The sequence below is a fragment of the Pyxicephalus adspersus genome, chromosome 4 (genome assembly GCF_032062135.1).
Source record: "Pyxicephalus adspersus chromosome 4, UCB_Pads_2.0, whole genome shotgun sequence".
Taxonomy (NCBI): domain Eukaryota; kingdom Metazoa; phylum Chordata; class Amphibia; order Anura; family Pyxicephalidae; genus Pyxicephalus; species Pyxicephalus adspersus.
This window is the reverse complement of record NC_092861.1, coordinates 152,495,243-152,513,771: the sequence shown is the minus strand read 5'-3', so window position 1 is coordinate 152,513,771 and position 18,529 is coordinate 152,495,243. Positions and strand designations below refer to the sequence as shown.

Sequence of the window (18,529 nt, the reverse complement as noted above, 5' to 3'; positions counted from 1 at the left end):
TATTGCTTTAATTTTGTTGTAAATAAAGTGTGCAATAAAAAAACAAATTTTAATCGGTACCATTTAAGTCCCACAATTGATAGTGAATATGTATATATATCAATAGGGATGTGGTACTGTAATATTTGGACCCATACCAAAGAGTTTATTTACACATTGATCATGCACTAGTACTACCAATCTACCACAGTCCTACCATAGTCACTATAACATAGCCTAATCTGGAGGGAAGCCAAGCTAAGTAAGTATATTGTTAGCATGGAAGAGGAAACACATGAGCTCCATGAAGATAATGTTCTGGCTAAAATTGGAACCAATCCTAGATTTCCTAGTGCTGCAAAGCCTTCACCTCCGGAGTGTTCACCTCCGAATCACAGTGCACACTTGTCAATGGCTCTTTAGAATGAGGACGTCAGAGTTCAGCCATCGACCCGGGTCACCATCTACTTCCTCAGATAACACAATCAAATAAATCCTGGTGCCTGCGCAGCTCTTGGCTGTATTTACAAATATCTGACACATTTGTGAAAGTCTGAGAGACCTTGGAGACTAATGTTTTAATGATAAGTTGATACAAAATGATAATGCTTCTGTGAAATGCGTCAGGAATTAATTCATGCAGAATTGTTTAATTTAGGTCCACTTTAAAGCCAAACTAACTGAAAATAAAAACCTTAAATCCCGCAGCTCCCTGGATGGCACTGGACCTTACCTCGATCGGGTCCCGCGTCTTCCTAGAATTCCTCTTCGTCATGGTATGGGGGAAGCACCAGGGCCGCCATCTTCATTTTCCTCTTCTGTCTTCATGCTACGTTACCCAATCTCGCACTGCGCAGGTTCAAGATCAGTTGACGCAGCCGCTGAGATCATGCATGCTCTAGATCGGACATGTGCAGACGGAGAACCCAGAGATTCCTGGGATGCCTGACGTCACAGCAATCAAGACAGAGGGTAAAAAAAAGGGCGTTGTACTTAAAAAAAATAAAAATAAATAACCATTTTCCTTTAGATATAAGGGTTGTTACCCTTTTACGTAAAGTGAAAATGTTAAGTTTAGGTCACCTTTAAGTAATAAATCCACTTCTCATCTGCCCTTCAAAATCCAGGAGGTACGTACAGTAATAGAATAGTGTGTGATATACAACATGCAGAAAGAAGGTAACCGTAATGGTGGAGTGAATCTAACAAGCATTCACATGATGTCAGCAGAGAACATTCTGGATGATGTGTCGCGGCTGTGTCACCCAGGACAGCTCCCAGGATCTACGCTCTTCATAAGATGCTAATTTTCACATTTAACCTGACAAAACAAACACAGACAGAATGTTTGTGTGACAACACACATCCAGGAGAAGGTCATATACCTCCAATGTTGTGACAAACTCTTAGAAGCGTCTCTAGGAGGAAGCGGAGCTGTCACCGGCTGCAGGTGAAGTCTTGTAAAGATCACAGCAAGCAAACATTTCCAACTGCGAGCGTCTTCATGAGAACCAATAACGCCATTCACACAAATGTGGTAAAAGGAAAGCTCCGGGAGAATGCAAACTCAGCTCCAGAGTTATATTATAATGCTGCTGGTACAATAACCTGATATCTATCTGAATATGAAATCACCAATCTGCCCAAACAGGATATTCTATTTACACAACAAGTGGACTGAATCACCTGCCAAATCAACCATTAGGTATTCCAGAGATCTTCCATCTGTTCCTCCACATATAAAGTTTTAATAATTGCCCCGCCTGGCTTTTTGCCTCCAACAGTTGTTCTTATTCCATAAAAGTAAAAATTCAACAGGGATAGCTGAACACTTTTGGAATAAGAGAATAATAATAATAACTTTATTTAATGAAGTGGTCTCACACTCTTGCTTGTCCTGCCATTGTTATCTTTTGCATGAACATGAGATGTGTTGAGAAACCTCTTATTAAATCACGTAGTCGCCTTTTTTTGCATTTTGTATAATTTATAGTAGAAGCTTTAGAAGCTCCTGTACTTCCCCGATTTCTGCAAGCATCCCCAGGGTGATGAACTATAAATGTCATCAATCCCTCATTCACACTGTCCACGGCCAACCCCTTTTCTATATTGCCATTTAATTCAGCATCAGGGGCCCCAACTGTCTCCAACTACCAGCACGGTAATATTTGCATCTATAAGGCCCACCAATGACATCAACCAAATATACTAAGATCTTTACCAATATAATAAGTCTTTTCCTAAACAACGCAATGCACCACTTTATATTAGGGAAGCTAAAGGGACCAAGGGGAGCATTGGAAAGATTAGAATTGCTGAGCTATGGCTGGGATAGCATAGTAGCACACAACATTATTGGGTAAATAGGTATACCAATCACCAAAATATTTACTTTACTCAAAAGGGTAGCAAAGTGAGACCCCAACCTCTATCTTTAATGCCACGGCAGTAAATACAGAATAAGAGCGCAAAGCCTCCTGGGATACGCACGTCACGCATCCCCGGCGGCCTCTGGCTGGTCCTTCTGCACATGCCTGAGAACAGGCATACGTAGAAGGGGCTTTTTACTACATGGGGAAAAAAATGGTGATCCAACGCATGTGCAATGGGATCGGCACTCTTTTTTTTAGCGCAGGCTATGTCTCCTGATCTTCCGCCTGCCCAGTGTGTGACTGGGTGACAAAGACAGAAAGAGATGGGGGCGCCCGGCTAGGAAGGAGGATTCCAGAATTGCTCCGGGGGTAATCTGCAGATGCAAAGGTAAGTTGGTTTATTTTTTTAGTTTAGTTTAAGTTTTGCTTTAAACGAGCGCATGTTTAATACAAAAAATAAACATACCAATCCAATGTCCTCCCCAGCCCCTTTTAGCCAGCTGCAGCATTCGGCTGTTTTTGGGTGGTTACTGAAAAGTTGGGTGACAATACCCGGGCTGTCACCTACCTACAATTTCCACCCACCCAAGTTTAACACTGCCAATCACATAGACCACAAGGAATGTGGTCTTATTATCACTGGCTTTTGTTTTGTAGATGTTTAATAAAAGGGGTTTGCTTTCCTGGAATACACAGAATCACTACTACAAGTTGTGAATGTCTTTACACAAAAGGCTCACCAAAGATGAAACTTCTAGTGAACAAAATTGCTGAGAAAGCTATACCAGACTGACTGCCTGTCATTTGAGATCAAGCTCTATGCAGATTCGTGGGACAGGCAGACAGCCAATTAAAGCAGCTGAAGGAATTTAGGAAAAATCTAAAAATGAATGAAAATACTTTTCTGACAGTTTTAGAAAATGACAGCAATCACCTCCAGAACTGCATGTACAAATCAGGAAATCAGAGCTTTTATTGAAGTGAGGATGTCAGCTGCATTGAGAGGGCAAAAGAAAGTAGAAAGCCCTCCATATTCCATCCCACACAGAATGTTATAATCCATTAATGTGTTTTATTGCATAAACAAGGTAAAATAATACAGCTGGCCACAGCCCAGGAGCGCGACGCTTGTTATGAGACAGAAAGACTTGCAACATCTTCCAAAAAAAACGAGCCATGTGAGGAAAATTAATATGCCGGTGAATCACCTTATTTTGCTTTTTAAGCTCTTTTCATTTGCTTGAAACGTCTCCAAGTTAAGCAAATCAGGAAGCATTATCCCTGTCAGAAAACAGCAGCCGCTAGAAAGATGGCGATCATCTCAACGTGCTCGTTTATGCCACACATGAATTTATTAAGCAAAGCGAAACGTTTTCATTTACTCTCGTTGCCAGAAAGACGTTTTCCTGAGATAAAATAAATGATCCCCCCGGGAGGAAGAGATGCGGCGCAGTTGCAGAGAGGCATAGAAGGGTGGTGAGAGTAATCAGAAAAAGAAACGCCTTGTGACCAGGGTGAGAATTTCTGCAAAACTGCTGGAGTGGGGAAGAAAAGAAACAACGCACACCTTACATCCCGGGGTCAATTTTATCCATGCACCCAATGGGCGGTATGGAATGACAATTGAGGTTTGCTAAACTGAAAGTACAGCAGGATCTGTTTGCTTTCAGACTGTTTCTCTATCACTGAATATCTGTAAAGAGTCATAGAGAGCTGACCAATGCTGACTCCTATTTTATTTCAAAGATTTTTTTTATAAAGAAAAAGGAAGGTAGAGATCAAAGGGGAAGACATCATGTGAGGGGAGACATCACAGAAAGGAGGGGGGGAGGGAGACCCCTTTTCTTGGGGGTGTCCTTTTGAGTGATGTGATTTTTGCAATAGTAGTCTTGCTTGTATGAGGTATACTGAGGATAAAGTTTAGTACCATAAAATCACATACTAAAGTATAGGTGAAAACTTACATACTCCTCACAGAGGCATAATAATAAGTTCACACTGGCCATGGATGGGAATGCCTGTACTATACAGAGATCCACTTCATAGTTTCTCCTGTGGTCCAAAGTAGCTGCAGAGGGGTCAACAGGAATATTTGAAAGCAAAACAGCGCATTGCATTATATATCTCTTCACTGCCGCATTTCGCCAACTAGGCTTCATCAGGGGTGTATGGAGAGCTAAATCATACAAAAGAAATACAACATAATTCTCATAAGTGTTGAAGTAACATTTTCAAAATGCCGTGAATCCATACCAAATATTTTTGATCTGATTTTTGCCCTTTAGACCACTGTTCGTAAAATAACAGAGCATTGGCAGCATTAACCTCCTAGGTGGTATTGCCAAGCGTGGCCCAGGGTGGATTTTCTTTACCAAAAGCGGTAACCCTGAGTCACACTCGAGGTGGAATTTCCAGGGAGTTTAAAACTCCTACCTTTGTTCCCATATTCCAGCGGCGTCCTCCAGCAACGTCCGGTGTCTTCTTCTCCTGCAAATGCCAGCTGAGCATCTGTGCAAGCTGGCGATGCCTGCCCGGCATCTGTGTCCCCAGCGTGTAAACAGAATAACCCCGGCATCTGCTCGCAAGCGAGTGCCTGGAGGGCAGGACTGGGTGAAAAAATTTAAAATGAGGATTTTGAAATGCACCGCTTTTGCATTTAAAAATCCTCTTTATTTATACCGCCAGGGGGGTAAGGAAAACAATAACAACAAGAAAGAATCACAATTGCTGAGTGAGGATGTGCGAGCCTGCGTGGTCATTTCTACTCCATGAAAACCTTGGAAAATTCCAGCCAAGCATACCACTAGTCTGAATTGGAACTTCCCTCTTACCAACGTTTATTCATGATCCCACCTGAAAAAACCTTTCTGGTGATACGTGTCGGGTTGAATGGACCCCATTCTTGTTACACAATGAATTTACATTACCTGGAATCAATAAGACAGTTATGAATATTCCTTTTTAAATACTTCTAGATTAGTGGATCAGTTTTTTGCACATTTATGCAATACAATCTTTCTACCATAGTCAATGAAGCCGTATTCTCCTCGTATTTGCTTTCCTATGTATTATATAACATTGTAAATGTCATGTAAATTGTTAAAGGAAGATCTGCCCAATATTATTACTACATGTGCAGTTCAGCGTGTCATGGCAGAACATGCTGGGTACATCATTCTGGCCCAGCCAATCAGGATGGCTGAATATTGGGCACCCAGAAGAGAACCAGGTAAAAATAGTGGTGGCCAGGACAGAACACAACGCAACTTTTCAGTATCCACCCAAAAAAACTGGGTGGTTACTAAAATGTGCCAGGTGGTACACAGGTAAGGTTGAGTTGGCTGTTATAGTGACCTCAATGCTCTCAGTACTCCGGAGTCACTGTACCAGGATTCTGATTTCCATAATAATTCGGCTTGTCTCTTGTCTGTAAATTCATAACTTTAGGCCATAATTGCTGCTCTTTTTCTTTTTCCCCTCTACAGTCCTGTATGCCCGCATGTTGTGCTTTGTTTTAGCAATAGAATAACTTTTCAGGAAATTGCAGCACCCTGCTCTCACCCTCCAGTGCTTTGTGCTGGTAAGTTAAATGCCACAAAAAAAAAATCCTATGTGCCCGCACACAAAAACTGCAGCTGAGTAAAGGAATGTCAGTGCAGAGCTTTCCCCAGCGGAGGTTGCTGTGCTGTGCGACATGTCAGACAACACAGCGACACATCACAATGTGCCTGGTTCTTTGCACAGAGAGGGTAATCCTGGCAAACACAATACCGTCTTATACTAATCAGGAAAAGCTTGGCGCCGCGGCTTAATTCTTCCGCAGCAGAAGAGAGGGGGCAGCTTAACTCCAATCCTAGAAACACAGAGGTCAGGCGGATTAGTAATCAACCCGTCCGATGGGAATACAATGTACAACAAGAATATAATTACTAAACAATTAGGAGTGAGCTGCACTTGGAGACAGAATAAGAAAAGAGAGAGATAAGTCGTGCTGCCTGGAAGACAAACCAGAAAGAATGTAACCAGTGAATGTATTACTGGAAACCGAGGCGGCTGGAATTTAAAGGTCTGACGCTCCCAAAACTGGTAAATCTGTTGTGATGTGAGATGGAGCAGCACAATGTTAAATAGATCCGGAAGTAAGACCAATGCATTGCTGCAAATCAAGGGAATGTGTTGGATCTCTGCAGAGAGTGTGCTGCTTCCACAACAAGAGTACGAGACCTTCTCTGCAACATACTTCTTTTTAGATCGTGGCTTCTTTAGCAAAATTACCTGTAAGACCCAACTGAAACAAACAATTTATTTGGACTTTAAAGTTGCTTGAAACTTGTGCACGGATTTGTATGCTTCACACGACTTGACTAGAATTCCTTTAGGGTAATTAGGGTCTAAATGAAGTCATAAGTTGGATACGTTACTAAACATTGCACATTTAAGGTTATAGATCTGCCACCTTGCTGAAATAATTGATCAACAGGTCAAACGGTCAGTAAAGCCCCCCAATATTTATATAGCGTCAACATATTACGCAACGCTGTACAATGTCCATGGTCATGTCACTAGCTGTCTTTCAGAACTTACAGGAACTTAAGGAACTTACAATCTAATATTCTTACTATAGTCATATGTCTTTACCACAATCTAAGATCAATTTGGGAGAAAGCCAATTAACCTAACTGCATGTTTTTGGAATGTGGGAGGAAATTGGAGTACCTGGAGGTAAGCCAAGCAAACACAGGGAGAACCTGCAAACTCCATGCAGATAGTGTCCTGGCCGAGATTCCAACCTGGGACACAGCGCTGCAAAGGCCGGAGTGCTAACCACTGAGCCACCGTGCTGCCTATAATAAAAGTCTATGGGAGGACACTTGCTGTCAGGTGCTGATTGCTGAGGCCATTACCCACCTTTGCCAGCAGGGGGCACTGGAGGGGGGAGGCAAGAAACACCATTCCACTAAAAAAAAAAAAACCAATGGCATTTCAACAGAAATAAATACAGCAATACAGGACTATAGGGAAGCTACAACAAGTTAGTAAAGGGGCAGCGCTAATAGCAGCCATGAGCAGGAATTGAATTTGACCTTTTTATTCCAGCTTTGCCTTTCACTGTAGAAGGGCAATAAAGCCGCCCAATCACTTCTACAGGCAGCAGACGTGGCATCAGATGGGTTACAAGGGAGCTCCATAGAAGTGCAGACACCTCAGTCAGAAAGAGTAATGTGACAACAACTTAACCTTATTGGAATAAAGCCAAGCAACAAGTAATAGAAAAAAAGAAATCCGACAACATAGCAGTTAACAATTGAGGGGGGAGAGACTAATGGTACCACATTCCTATATACATTACACAATTTCATTCTTAGGGACTTTTAATGTAACTTGCACATATTCAGTATTAAAATAACTGTTTATTCCATTGCATATACATAAAAGATTCTTTGAGATCCATTATCAAATTTTTCATGAAACTGAAGCAAGGTTAGATATTTATTGCTTAACGCGTTTCGCCATCAGGCTTCTTCAGAAGGATATTTCAAGAAATTGTATAAACTTCATATCTGTAGAACGCCATACAATGTTCTCTAAATTTATAAGCAATTTCTCCATCATGTTCCAAATGGTGTCTAGAAACCATCACCTTGCTGGAAATGTTATTCACCATAAAAATAATAAAATATCAATAATACTTAATATTCACAGGAAGGGATCCCAACATTCATGTAAGGCATGCTGCAACCTTAAAGCAGACTCAAACCCAGGGAGGCTCTTGGCTGCTCCTTCTGCACATGCTCTAAAATCTAGCATGTGCAGAAGGAGCCCTTTCATTAATGGAAGAAAAAAATTGCCTATTTCACGCAACAGCAGTGGGATCATCAATCATTTTTCCCCATCTACGTCACGCGATCTCGCGCCTGCGCAAGGTATCATCAGGTGACGTAGGAAGTCATGCATCCAAAGAGGCTTTGGCTGCTCCTTCTACGCATGCCTGATTGCATGCACAAAAGGAGCGTTTTAATGTGAGGGTGAAAAAAATTGTTGATCTCACGTATGCGCAGTAAAAGAGGGTCTCCCCCCATCTAGGTCACCCAATCTCGCGCCTGCGCAGTGCAAGATCTAGTGACGTAGTAAGAAGAACACGGAAGAAGAAAGAAGATGATGTTGGCCCCCTCTGCTTCCTCTGTGACAAGCCTAAGACACATACCAGGATGACGCGGGACCGAAACGACCCCGGTTGACATGGATGCAGCGCGACCGAAACGACCCCGGTTTGCTCCTTCTTGTGCTCCAACCTTGCAGCTATGCTTAGGTCAATGAATTTTATGTAAGTAGCAAATTCCTTTTTTTTACATCTCCTAGGGGGCCGGTAAGGTGTCCAGGATGGGGTGGGGTAAACAAAAAGTCTTCATATTAAACTAATAGATGGAATGCAATCAGACAATGCAGAGAGCTGGTGCAGTACAACTATGGCTGGAGCAAACACAAAGCCTTGGGCATTTATTTGAGAGCTTTTCAAGGTTTTACACATACAACCGATCGGCTCGCTTCTTAAAATTCCAATAAGCTACACAATGTTCAGTAGGATATATAAAAAAACGAATGCAGATCGACAAAATGCGATTCACCTAACCTGCTCTCAACATCCATTTAAACTACAACCAGAGCACAAAACGGCATCATCTCCGCTCCTTCATTCCACTGCTTATTGAAGGCTGCCTATAAAACCCAGGAAGAAAGTTTGACCCCCGGACAAGCCAAGAATCATTGCCAAATGATTCTGCTTTGTACAACATAGATGCCTAATCATCGCCTCTCCTCCAGACAGCTCAATGCAGTATAATGAACGGAACATCCATCATTGCGATGTAAAAGGAAACAAAAGGCTTGTAAAAAATGTATTGCTAAAATGCACGACGCAAAACAGATGCAGAAAACGTCCGGTCAAATTACTGAAACCTCACTAATGCTCGCTCTCCTGTCACGATCTGCATCTTAAGCATCTATTTATACGGCATCCAACGGTGGTCTCTCTGCCGGGCAACGCGCCAGAGCAGGGTGGGGGCCGCTGTTCCTCTTTTTGGCGGCTCTACCCACTGGAGCACCGGGGCTTAAACGGCGCCCATGCATTACGGCCTGACAAGCTGCTTATAGGATATGCAAACATTAGACGAAATGCCGGCTATTTTAGCCGTCTTTTAATGTGACAATGCAAACGGCCTGGATTCAGCAGAAAAAACTCGAAGGTGTGAAATGAAGATGCTTGCGAAGCCTCTGCGTGCTGCCCTTAATGAGCTCCCCCGAGCCACGGGCAAACCAATAACAAATTGTCCTCTCTGTGTATCACGTATCGAAGAAATTGGACAGAAATAAAGACGAGAAAAGCCTGAAGCTTGTCAGAGAAAATTAATTGAACTTCGCCATGCCAGGAAAACACTGGTAATAAAGCCACCCCTGGCAGAATTAAGGTTTTCAAACTGTGAGGGGGGGGATAAAAAAAATAAATAAAATCGAACAATTTATGGCAGTAATTTATTTTGAGTTTTTTAAAAGTGCTTGATGGTCCTTTCTGTGTTTGCTGCAGGAATCCCAGAGGAGCCGTGAAAAGAGCAATAAGAAGGATGTTGAAGAAAGGACCGCGTTCTAATGTCTTGCCCAGCTTTTTTCACTCATTGCTTGTAAATATGAATTTCTGCTGCTTAGACAGTTCAGGACCTGTGCTTAGAAATATGGACACCTGGCCCAGCATCTCCGGGCACCATATACATGGCAGTGTTCTCCCCGGCCCCTTTTGTCTGGGAGCACCACCCGGCTCTTTTCAGTAACTACCTGGCTGTTTTTGGGGGGTTACTGAAGAGTTTGGTAACAATACAGGGGCTGCCACCCACCTACAATTTATTCCCACCCGGCTTAAAAAAAATTTCTGGGTTGAACTCTGCATGGGGAACAAAGTGTGGCTCCAGGGATGGACAACCTGACTCAGAATCAAGGAGTCATCCAGGCCAATCTGAAAGCCATTAGATAAAATAAAGGAAACAAAGGCGAATGCCATCAATGACGGTCAAGGGATTGTTCCACTCAAAACCAAAATAAAGGACGGTCACGCCACTTAGTAGTTTCTTTTCTCTTTGGGACGCACTAAGGAGGAAGCAAGGATCACTACAGCTGGTGGGCAAAGATAAGCAGGATTGGGGTCCCTATTGGGCAAAATGAAATCAGTGGTTACATCAGCCCTACAAATGTCCCATACTGGTCAGTGTTCTCCCCAGACCCCTTTTGTTGGGCGCACCACCCGGCCCTTTTCAGTAACCACCAAGTTGATTTTTAGGTGATTACTGAAGAATTGGGTCACAATACTGGGGCTGCCACCCACCTACAATTTCTTACCACCCGGCTTAAAATGATTTCCGGGTTGAACACTGGTTAAGGCAGCCTTTCTCAACCTTTTTAACTTGGGGGGCCCTTGAAATAACTTTACGTAGGAAGCCCCTGCTTTAGCTGCTAAAGCCAGGTGGCCAAAAAGAGGCACAAATTGCACATGAACCCTTAGAAACCTCTGGAGGAACCCCCAAACTCTGGTTGGGTTAATGACTGGTGGATAAAGAGGTGAGTCAAATCTATAATCTTGTACAATTATACAAAGTATATCCAGTCTCAATTTCAATGCGTTTCACAGATTCTGCTTCCTCAGGAGGAATGCCATAAATACTGGTATTGCCTGATTAAATTAAAAAGAAAAAAACAATCTATTGTCGTATAAATATACAAACAAAATATAAGCACACGTTTCGCAGACTCTAAGGTCCAATTATATTATTTTCATATTAGACTTTAAAGTCCCCTTTCCATCAAATCCCATCATATAAAAATGATAAAATGTATTTCAACATTAAAAAGAGAGGGAAATCTATTATTGTATTCAAAATGTATCCACGCATTTCGCAGCCTCTGCTTCCTTTGAGATCTGCATCAGAGTCGGTATCTGCAGGTGGCCCTGAACTTTTCTCTATTTATATTGTAAAAAGATCAGCCGAGATTCCTTTAGCATATTCCAATCATTAAACATTCGTCTTCTAGTCCTGAATATACTCTGTATGCAGAGACGCTGCTATATTGTGTCAGACGTATTCTGTCCAGGGCCATTGGATGGGAGCTTTGCCCTGTGGGTGCCATCAGAGTTAATGGCGGTTGATGTTTATAATAGATGAGATGTATCAAAGGAACTCTGATGCCGGCCTCAAAACTTCTGAGGAATAAGGAGCTGTGAAACGCGTAGATATATTTCGTATACGGTAATAGATTTGTTTCTCTTCTTAATGTGTAAATAAACTAATTGTATTCATCTTCAGATGATGGGATTTCGATGGAAAGGTGACTTTAAAGTCCAATACGGAAATATTACAAATGGACTCCAATATTGTAACAAAGGAACGCCAACACCACAATCGGTCCTTTCTCCTCACATGTGATGTACAAGCATTTGCTTCACGTTGTTTCTTTCCATGAATAGAAAATGTTCTGGTACACGCAGCGAGTTTGTGTTGTTTTGTGTCAGTTTTGGTTTTGCCTGCAACATTTGGCAAGGATTACAACATGCAGAACTTACTAAAGCTTCCATTCAAGTCAATAAAACGCGTGGGCTGATGCTAAGGCTTTTGGCACATGGTTGTAGAGCGCAACAGCGAGGATCTTTCCCCGGATCAAAAAATATAAATCAAAAGGCTCTAAAACATCTGCAACCTGCCCTATAGACATTTCAGAGCCATTTTTGTTTTAAAACCCATTGGAACTTAAAAAGCTTTATTTATAAATGGTGAATTATTGGTCATATTTTGGATCCTTCTGCCACCTAGTGGTCAATCATCAAAAGTGCACAGCTGTAACAGGAAATAAATAAGGAATTGAATTTTACAAATACGAGGGAAAATTTATACATAGAGTTCTAAGATTCACTAAAGTCTAAAAGACAAAAAAATATATACCGTATTTTTCGCCTTATAAGACGCTCCGGAATATAGGACTCACCCAATTTTAAAGGAGATAAATCTAGAAAAAAAGATTCTTAAAGAATATTCCCCTTCTGATCACTCATGTGCCATTCATACCGGTATTCCCCTTCTGATCACTCATGTGCCATTCAAATTCCCTTTCTGATCACTCTGTCATTCAAACTCCCCTTCTGATCACTCTGTGCTTTTTTTCTATTGTACGGCAGTTAGGACAGGGAACAGCAGGTGGCGCTGTGCCAGCTTCTTTCGCTTTGCTTTACAGACAGGAGAAAACACGATGCTGGCAGAGAGAAGAGAGACACGCTGCAGCCAGAAACACACGCAGGATCCGGGTATCGGGTGAGGATAATATTTGAATTATTTTTTTTAACACATTTGTCGTATAGGACGCACTAACTTTTCCCCCCCAGTTTTGGGGAAGAAAACGTGCGTCTTATATGGCAAAAAATACGGTATGTCCTAATGATATATGTCTTTCAATAAAGGATAGGCCTTCTGTCCCTTACAGACAACCACATATTCTTAATCCCTGTGGCTACAATTAATGCTCAGTTTAGAATGGCTTCACTTGTAGCCACCATACTGTGCCGTACAGAGCTGGGACTACAAGTGTAACCATGCCCACCCATCATATACAATGCAAGGAATCCTGGGACATGGAGTTTTTTTAAGCAGGAAGCTGACACTGCAGCCACTCTGCTGCCCTCTAGTGTTCAGCCAGAAATACACTAGCAGCTTCTATACAGATTACACAGAATAATATATATATAGAGAATTGAATACTTTATTGTTTATTAATGTAAGGACTATGTCTTTGGACCTCCTTTAACCTTCGTGATATTTAAAATAAAAGGATCCCCTGTACTGTTTAGACCAGTGAAGAACTACAATTCACAGCATGCTGCTTTATAAAGTTGCTTAGCAGCAGCAAGTTGCTTAATAAAATCTACACAAGATTTGAAACACAATTTACAGAGATTTTTACAATCGTTTACAGTTGTTCTTTCGCTCGCTGTATTTACAACGTGTCCCTGCTGTGAGATTATTACAAATTCAGCACCACGTAGGAGAAATTTCAAATCCATTATAAAAAGTGTTTATCTTGTCTGCCAATAACCGACCGTCGCTACAAAAACGCTGACTCGGATGCGAATTCCTAAGAGGTGAATTTCTATTAACACATTAGAGGTGCCATGTCACGGTATAACAAAGTATGGCAGTAAATGGGAGGAGCGGATTCATGAATATTCACCCAGATTTAAAGGACTAATTCACTTCTGTAAGGAAGAAACCACTGATCTATCCACATGATAGAAGCGGGGCCACTAAATAGAGGTGAAAAGATGAGTGAGGAGTATTGGAGGTGGGCGATGATGAGCAACTGTGGTGAAGAAAGAGCTGTGTATGGGGTAGGTAGGTGGGTAGGTAGACTGGATAAATGGATAAGTTTGGCTGCAGCATTCATAATAGATTGTAGAGGAGAGAGTCGGGTTTAGACTTATTAGCATTTCCTAAAGCTCAAATATGGGTTGTGATGTCACATGTTCTGCAAGCGGACACCTACCCATTGCTAGGTTCAGACTGGAAGAGAGGTGGTTACCGCTTCCATACCCCTGAACCACCTAATCGGTCACCCACAGAGAAGCAGCAGTGTCGCTGGAAGGTAGGGGTCTGCCGTCAGTTTTCAGGTGCATTTACAATTGCTCCCCTGCTGAGATTCCTTACCTAGCACTGGATATAATGTCATGGGGGCCAATAGACTAAACAGGCATGCACTTGTACTATAGGTGCCCATACATTGCAGTATAGTATATTATGACACGGGCGCCATTTTGGAATAGACCTAACAAAATAAAACACACATTAGCTGGATGATTCTGGTAGCTATTTAACATTTTGTAATGCAAACTATAAAGAAATAAGTTATACCCTTTAAAATAGTAAAAATAACAAAGCAGCCTATAAAGAAAGTTACCAAGTTCAACAAATATGAGCATGGCGGTACACAATCATTGTGTCATAGGTCTCTGGAGGACGGTAGGCTGTAGGGAGCCGATAGTGACTTCAGATTCCTAAACCACTACAAACATGGCTGATCATTACAGTATTACTATGGTCGGTGGAAAGTTTTACTATGTAGGCGACATTCTTTGATGTAATATTTCTGGCTTTATGGACATTTTTGAATAATATAGCTTACGATTGTGAACTCTAATGAATGCACTGGGCTCTGATGAAAGTTCAGCGACATTTAGGCAGCGGCCTATTTGGATTTTTTGATAATGGACAAGCAACGTAACTGATACATGTGAGAGGTGAACTGTTGTATCATAAGAAAAAAAACTATTAAATACTTCCTGAGGTTTGAGTGCTTTTTATTGTTTTTTATCCTGGTAATGACCCGGACAAAGCCGAAGATGGCAGTCAGACGTTATATGAAACGCTGATCCATTTATTACAAATCTAATTTAAAAAAAATCAGAAATGTAAGAAATTAAAACTCTGACAACAGTGCAAGTGTTACAGAGAAGAAACAAAACTCGGTAACAGGGGATCAGATGGCGTCTCGCTAATCAGTGTCACACCAGAGGTGACATTCCAAGTGTCATGACGCTGAATGTATGAACCGCAAACAGCAGCCACCTCTGCTCAGCCGGCTGTTTATCTATTGATGTGCACCTCTAGCTTTCTAGAAGATTTTACAATATTTTAGTTCTCTGATGTGTTGTACTCACCAACGATGTTTCTGGAACTTCCAGAATGTTGTTGTCCAGCCTTTTCTATTATCAGTAATTACAATGTACAGTGATCTGGGAAAAGAAGCTTAACCTCTAAAGAATTATATTAAGTGAGCAGAGAATTGTCCTACCTATTCCAACAAATTGATGGGGTCTTGGGGGTTCACACACAATGACACTTGGTTGCTGAAATAAACTGAAACCCCAATACTCGGGGGTCCCAGAACAGCAACACACCAACACTGGGCGTCCCAGAACAGCAATGCACTTGGCAGTCTAAATAATCGGATATACTGACACTTTGACAATCCCTGAATAGTAACACGATGAACTTGAACCCCATACGAATTAAAACTCTATGGTATGCTGTTGAATAAAATATCGCCCGCATATAATGATTCGACAGGAGTATCGCCACCTTCTGGAATCCCTCCACATTGCATTCACTAACAATTTGTGGATCGATTTGTAAATCTTATTATAACTGGAGACGATCACAGATCCAATAAACTTTTCTGCAGTAAAAATAAAAAAAGAGAGCGATCATCAGAGACTTCATAAAGCTCAATTATAAACCAATAACAGTCCTTGTCACTGCAGCTCACCTGAAGGACCAAGCTCTTTTATTGCCAACAGAACTACAGCTGCCAGTTCATATTAATATTTGTTTCCACACCAACTGTATCTACCTGAGGAAAGTACAATCAAAGCCCCTTGTATAACAGCCCAAACAATTCTTTTATCCAGTTACTATTTGATGGACAAACCTCAAACAAAAAATCTTCTATTTCCCCTGTTGTTGCCAAATGTCACCCCCTTACCCTCCCAGACGCTGCAGCACTTGGAGGGTTTAAGTAACAAAAGCAGTGCAATCAATCCAGAAATCAGTAGGCAGGACTAGGTGTAGGTCAGACAATTCACAGCCTTAGGAATCAGCAGTGAGAATGCTGCTTTCTACACATCATTTTTCCCTCCCACTGTGGGGGAATCAAATACAACATACAGGAGAGTGAGAATAACAGGAGCAGTGCAGCATCATTGTCACCCCATCACAGGAAGCTTTATTCGTGGGATGGCACGGGAAGGTCTGTGGAACTATGCAGTACACAGAAGACTATAGGTGCAGATGAACTGAATCAAATCAGACCTAAATTCAACATTTTTACTTTACACAAATGGGTAGACAATTCCTTTACATAAAGTAAAAATTGTATTCATTTTTTTTTTTTTCGTGCAGCACTTCCCGCCTTTATCTCCGCTGTGATGAAGACAAAATAGGAGCACAATGCCACCCATGATACTTACGTCATGCATCCCTGGGGGCTCTTGGCTGCTTCTTCTGCACATGACCAATCTCGGGCATGCGCAGAAGAAACCCTTTCTTTATTGAGAGAAAAAATTGCCCATCTCACGCATGCGCTGTGAGATCAGCAATCTTTACCCCAAATACGTCACCTGATTCTGCACCTGCACAGTGTAAGATCAGGTGACATACGAAGAGGAACCTGGAAGAAGAGAGAAGATGTCAGAGCCCGGCGCTTCCTCTGCATTAGACCAGAAACGGATACCAGGACGACACGGGACCCAAACGAAAAAACCTCCCGACGGATCTACGAGATTAAAGGTTAAGTGTTCAAGCACATTTTAAAAGCTGTCATGTAACTTTCTTTTGTGTATGTCACCCACAATGCCTAAAAGCGGTACATTGTCTTTTATGAAAATATATTTTACAATATAATATAATAGTATGAGTATAATAAAGCTTGAAACACAAAATCAGTGCTCAACCCAGAAATTTTTGTAAGCTGGGAGGGAAGAAATTGTAGGTGGGTGGAAGCCCCTGAATTGTGACCCAACTCATCGGTAACCACCCAAAAACAGCCGGCTGGTTGCTGAAAAGTGCCCACCTAAAAAAAAGTCCCCAGCTAAAAGGGTCTGGGGAGAATACTGAAAATAATGTAAAAATAATAAAATAATTAAAAAAAAATGTAATAATAAATTTAACAATAAACTTTGCCATGATTTTGTGTTTCAAACTTTATTATACTCTTACTATTATATTATAAAATATATTTTCATGACAGACAATGTACTACTTTTAGACATATAAATTCAGTGTATTGCATTCAATACAGTTATTTAGTATTGAATGCAATACAAAATAGTTTGAAATTTCCACTGCGCCTCTAGCGACAGCTGTACACCTGACATCACCAGGAATTCCCGGGGAATGTCAGCGCACTCACCAGGGGCCGGATCAAGGAAGAGCACGGGCAGGACACTGGAGGACGCCAGAGGATGCCAATGGGACCAGGTGGGTGTTTATTTTTAGTGTGAGTCGGGGTTACCGGTTTCAGCTTGTTTTTTTTTTTACCCCGTGTCACACTCTGGCTTACCGCTGGGGAGGTTAAGATGACGCAATGAACATTTACCTCAGCTGAAAATCAGGATCACCTGGAGACCACACATCAGAATAGGAGTCTGAATGAAGTCTATGATGTTGTTTCAGGTAAGTAAAAAAGGCATTTTTTAATGAAATGATAGCTTATCTAAAGAAAACAAAGTAAAAGATTTATTACATTGGCCCAAAGCCATGTCTACAGAATGCACGCGAACAGCAGCAATAAGAAGTTGGCAGCAATAGGAGTTGTGTAGCCATGTAACAGGCTACATCCCTGTGATTAGGCCTTCAGGTAAAACACGTTAAAGGAAGAGGTGAGCGTGGCCTGGTCAGTGAAAACATTTTGGATCAAGGAAAACTGTTTTACTTGAAAAAGGAAAAAGAATTAAAATAAAAGCACTGTACCTTTATACGGAGTCCCTAAAGCCAGAATAAATTTCCACTTTTAAAGATTTGGGATCGAGCAGGGCTTTATTCCAGAATGGGACAGGTGATGCCCCTTCTGCAGCAAACATTTTTACCTGGCAAATCGCCATCTCTTCAGTCAAAATGAATGCACAGCTCAGCAATGGTTACCAAGATACCCGGCAATGCCAGCTTCTTTGCCAGGACGGAATGACCTCCCCAGCACCTGCCAAATCAAGATGGCCGAAGATCCAGGCGTCACCCGCAGTGAAACAGGGACAGTATAAAAAGGGTTTGGTTCCAATTTTAGGATTAGCAGCGGAGATGTGCACCAGGATCCCAAAATACTGAAGGCTGAGGTTGTTAGCATTTTATTCACAGTACTGAAATGTCAAATTTAAGGCTATGTAAAATCACAGATCCTGCAGCAAACTATCCAGACATTATCTACAAGCCCTCAGGAAATAGAAAGACAGGAAGTCATACCCAGCAGGGTACTTACCTGCAGACTCGTGCTGGGAAATAGAGCTTCTGCCAGGAGCGACAGTAGAAATTCGAATGATCGATGACGCGGATCCAGTCCAGTTCATCCATGGAGACCTCAATGTAGTAAGAGTATGACCTGCC

At 41.7% G+C, this 18,529-nt stretch overlaps 1 protein-coding gene across 1 annotated transcript in view; it reads right to left on the bottom strand.

Annotated features, from left to right (window-relative positions):
- Positions 1-18,529, bottom strand: part of BTBD9 (BTB domain containing 9) — a gene marked incomplete in the record, with an annotated part of 110,772 nt that overhangs the window by 80,602 nt on the left and 11,641 nt on the right. The window contains 1 exon segment of the mRNA XM_072410005.1: positions 18,405-18,524. Coding sequence (XP_072266106.1) covers positions 18,405-18,524 — 120 coding nt within the window.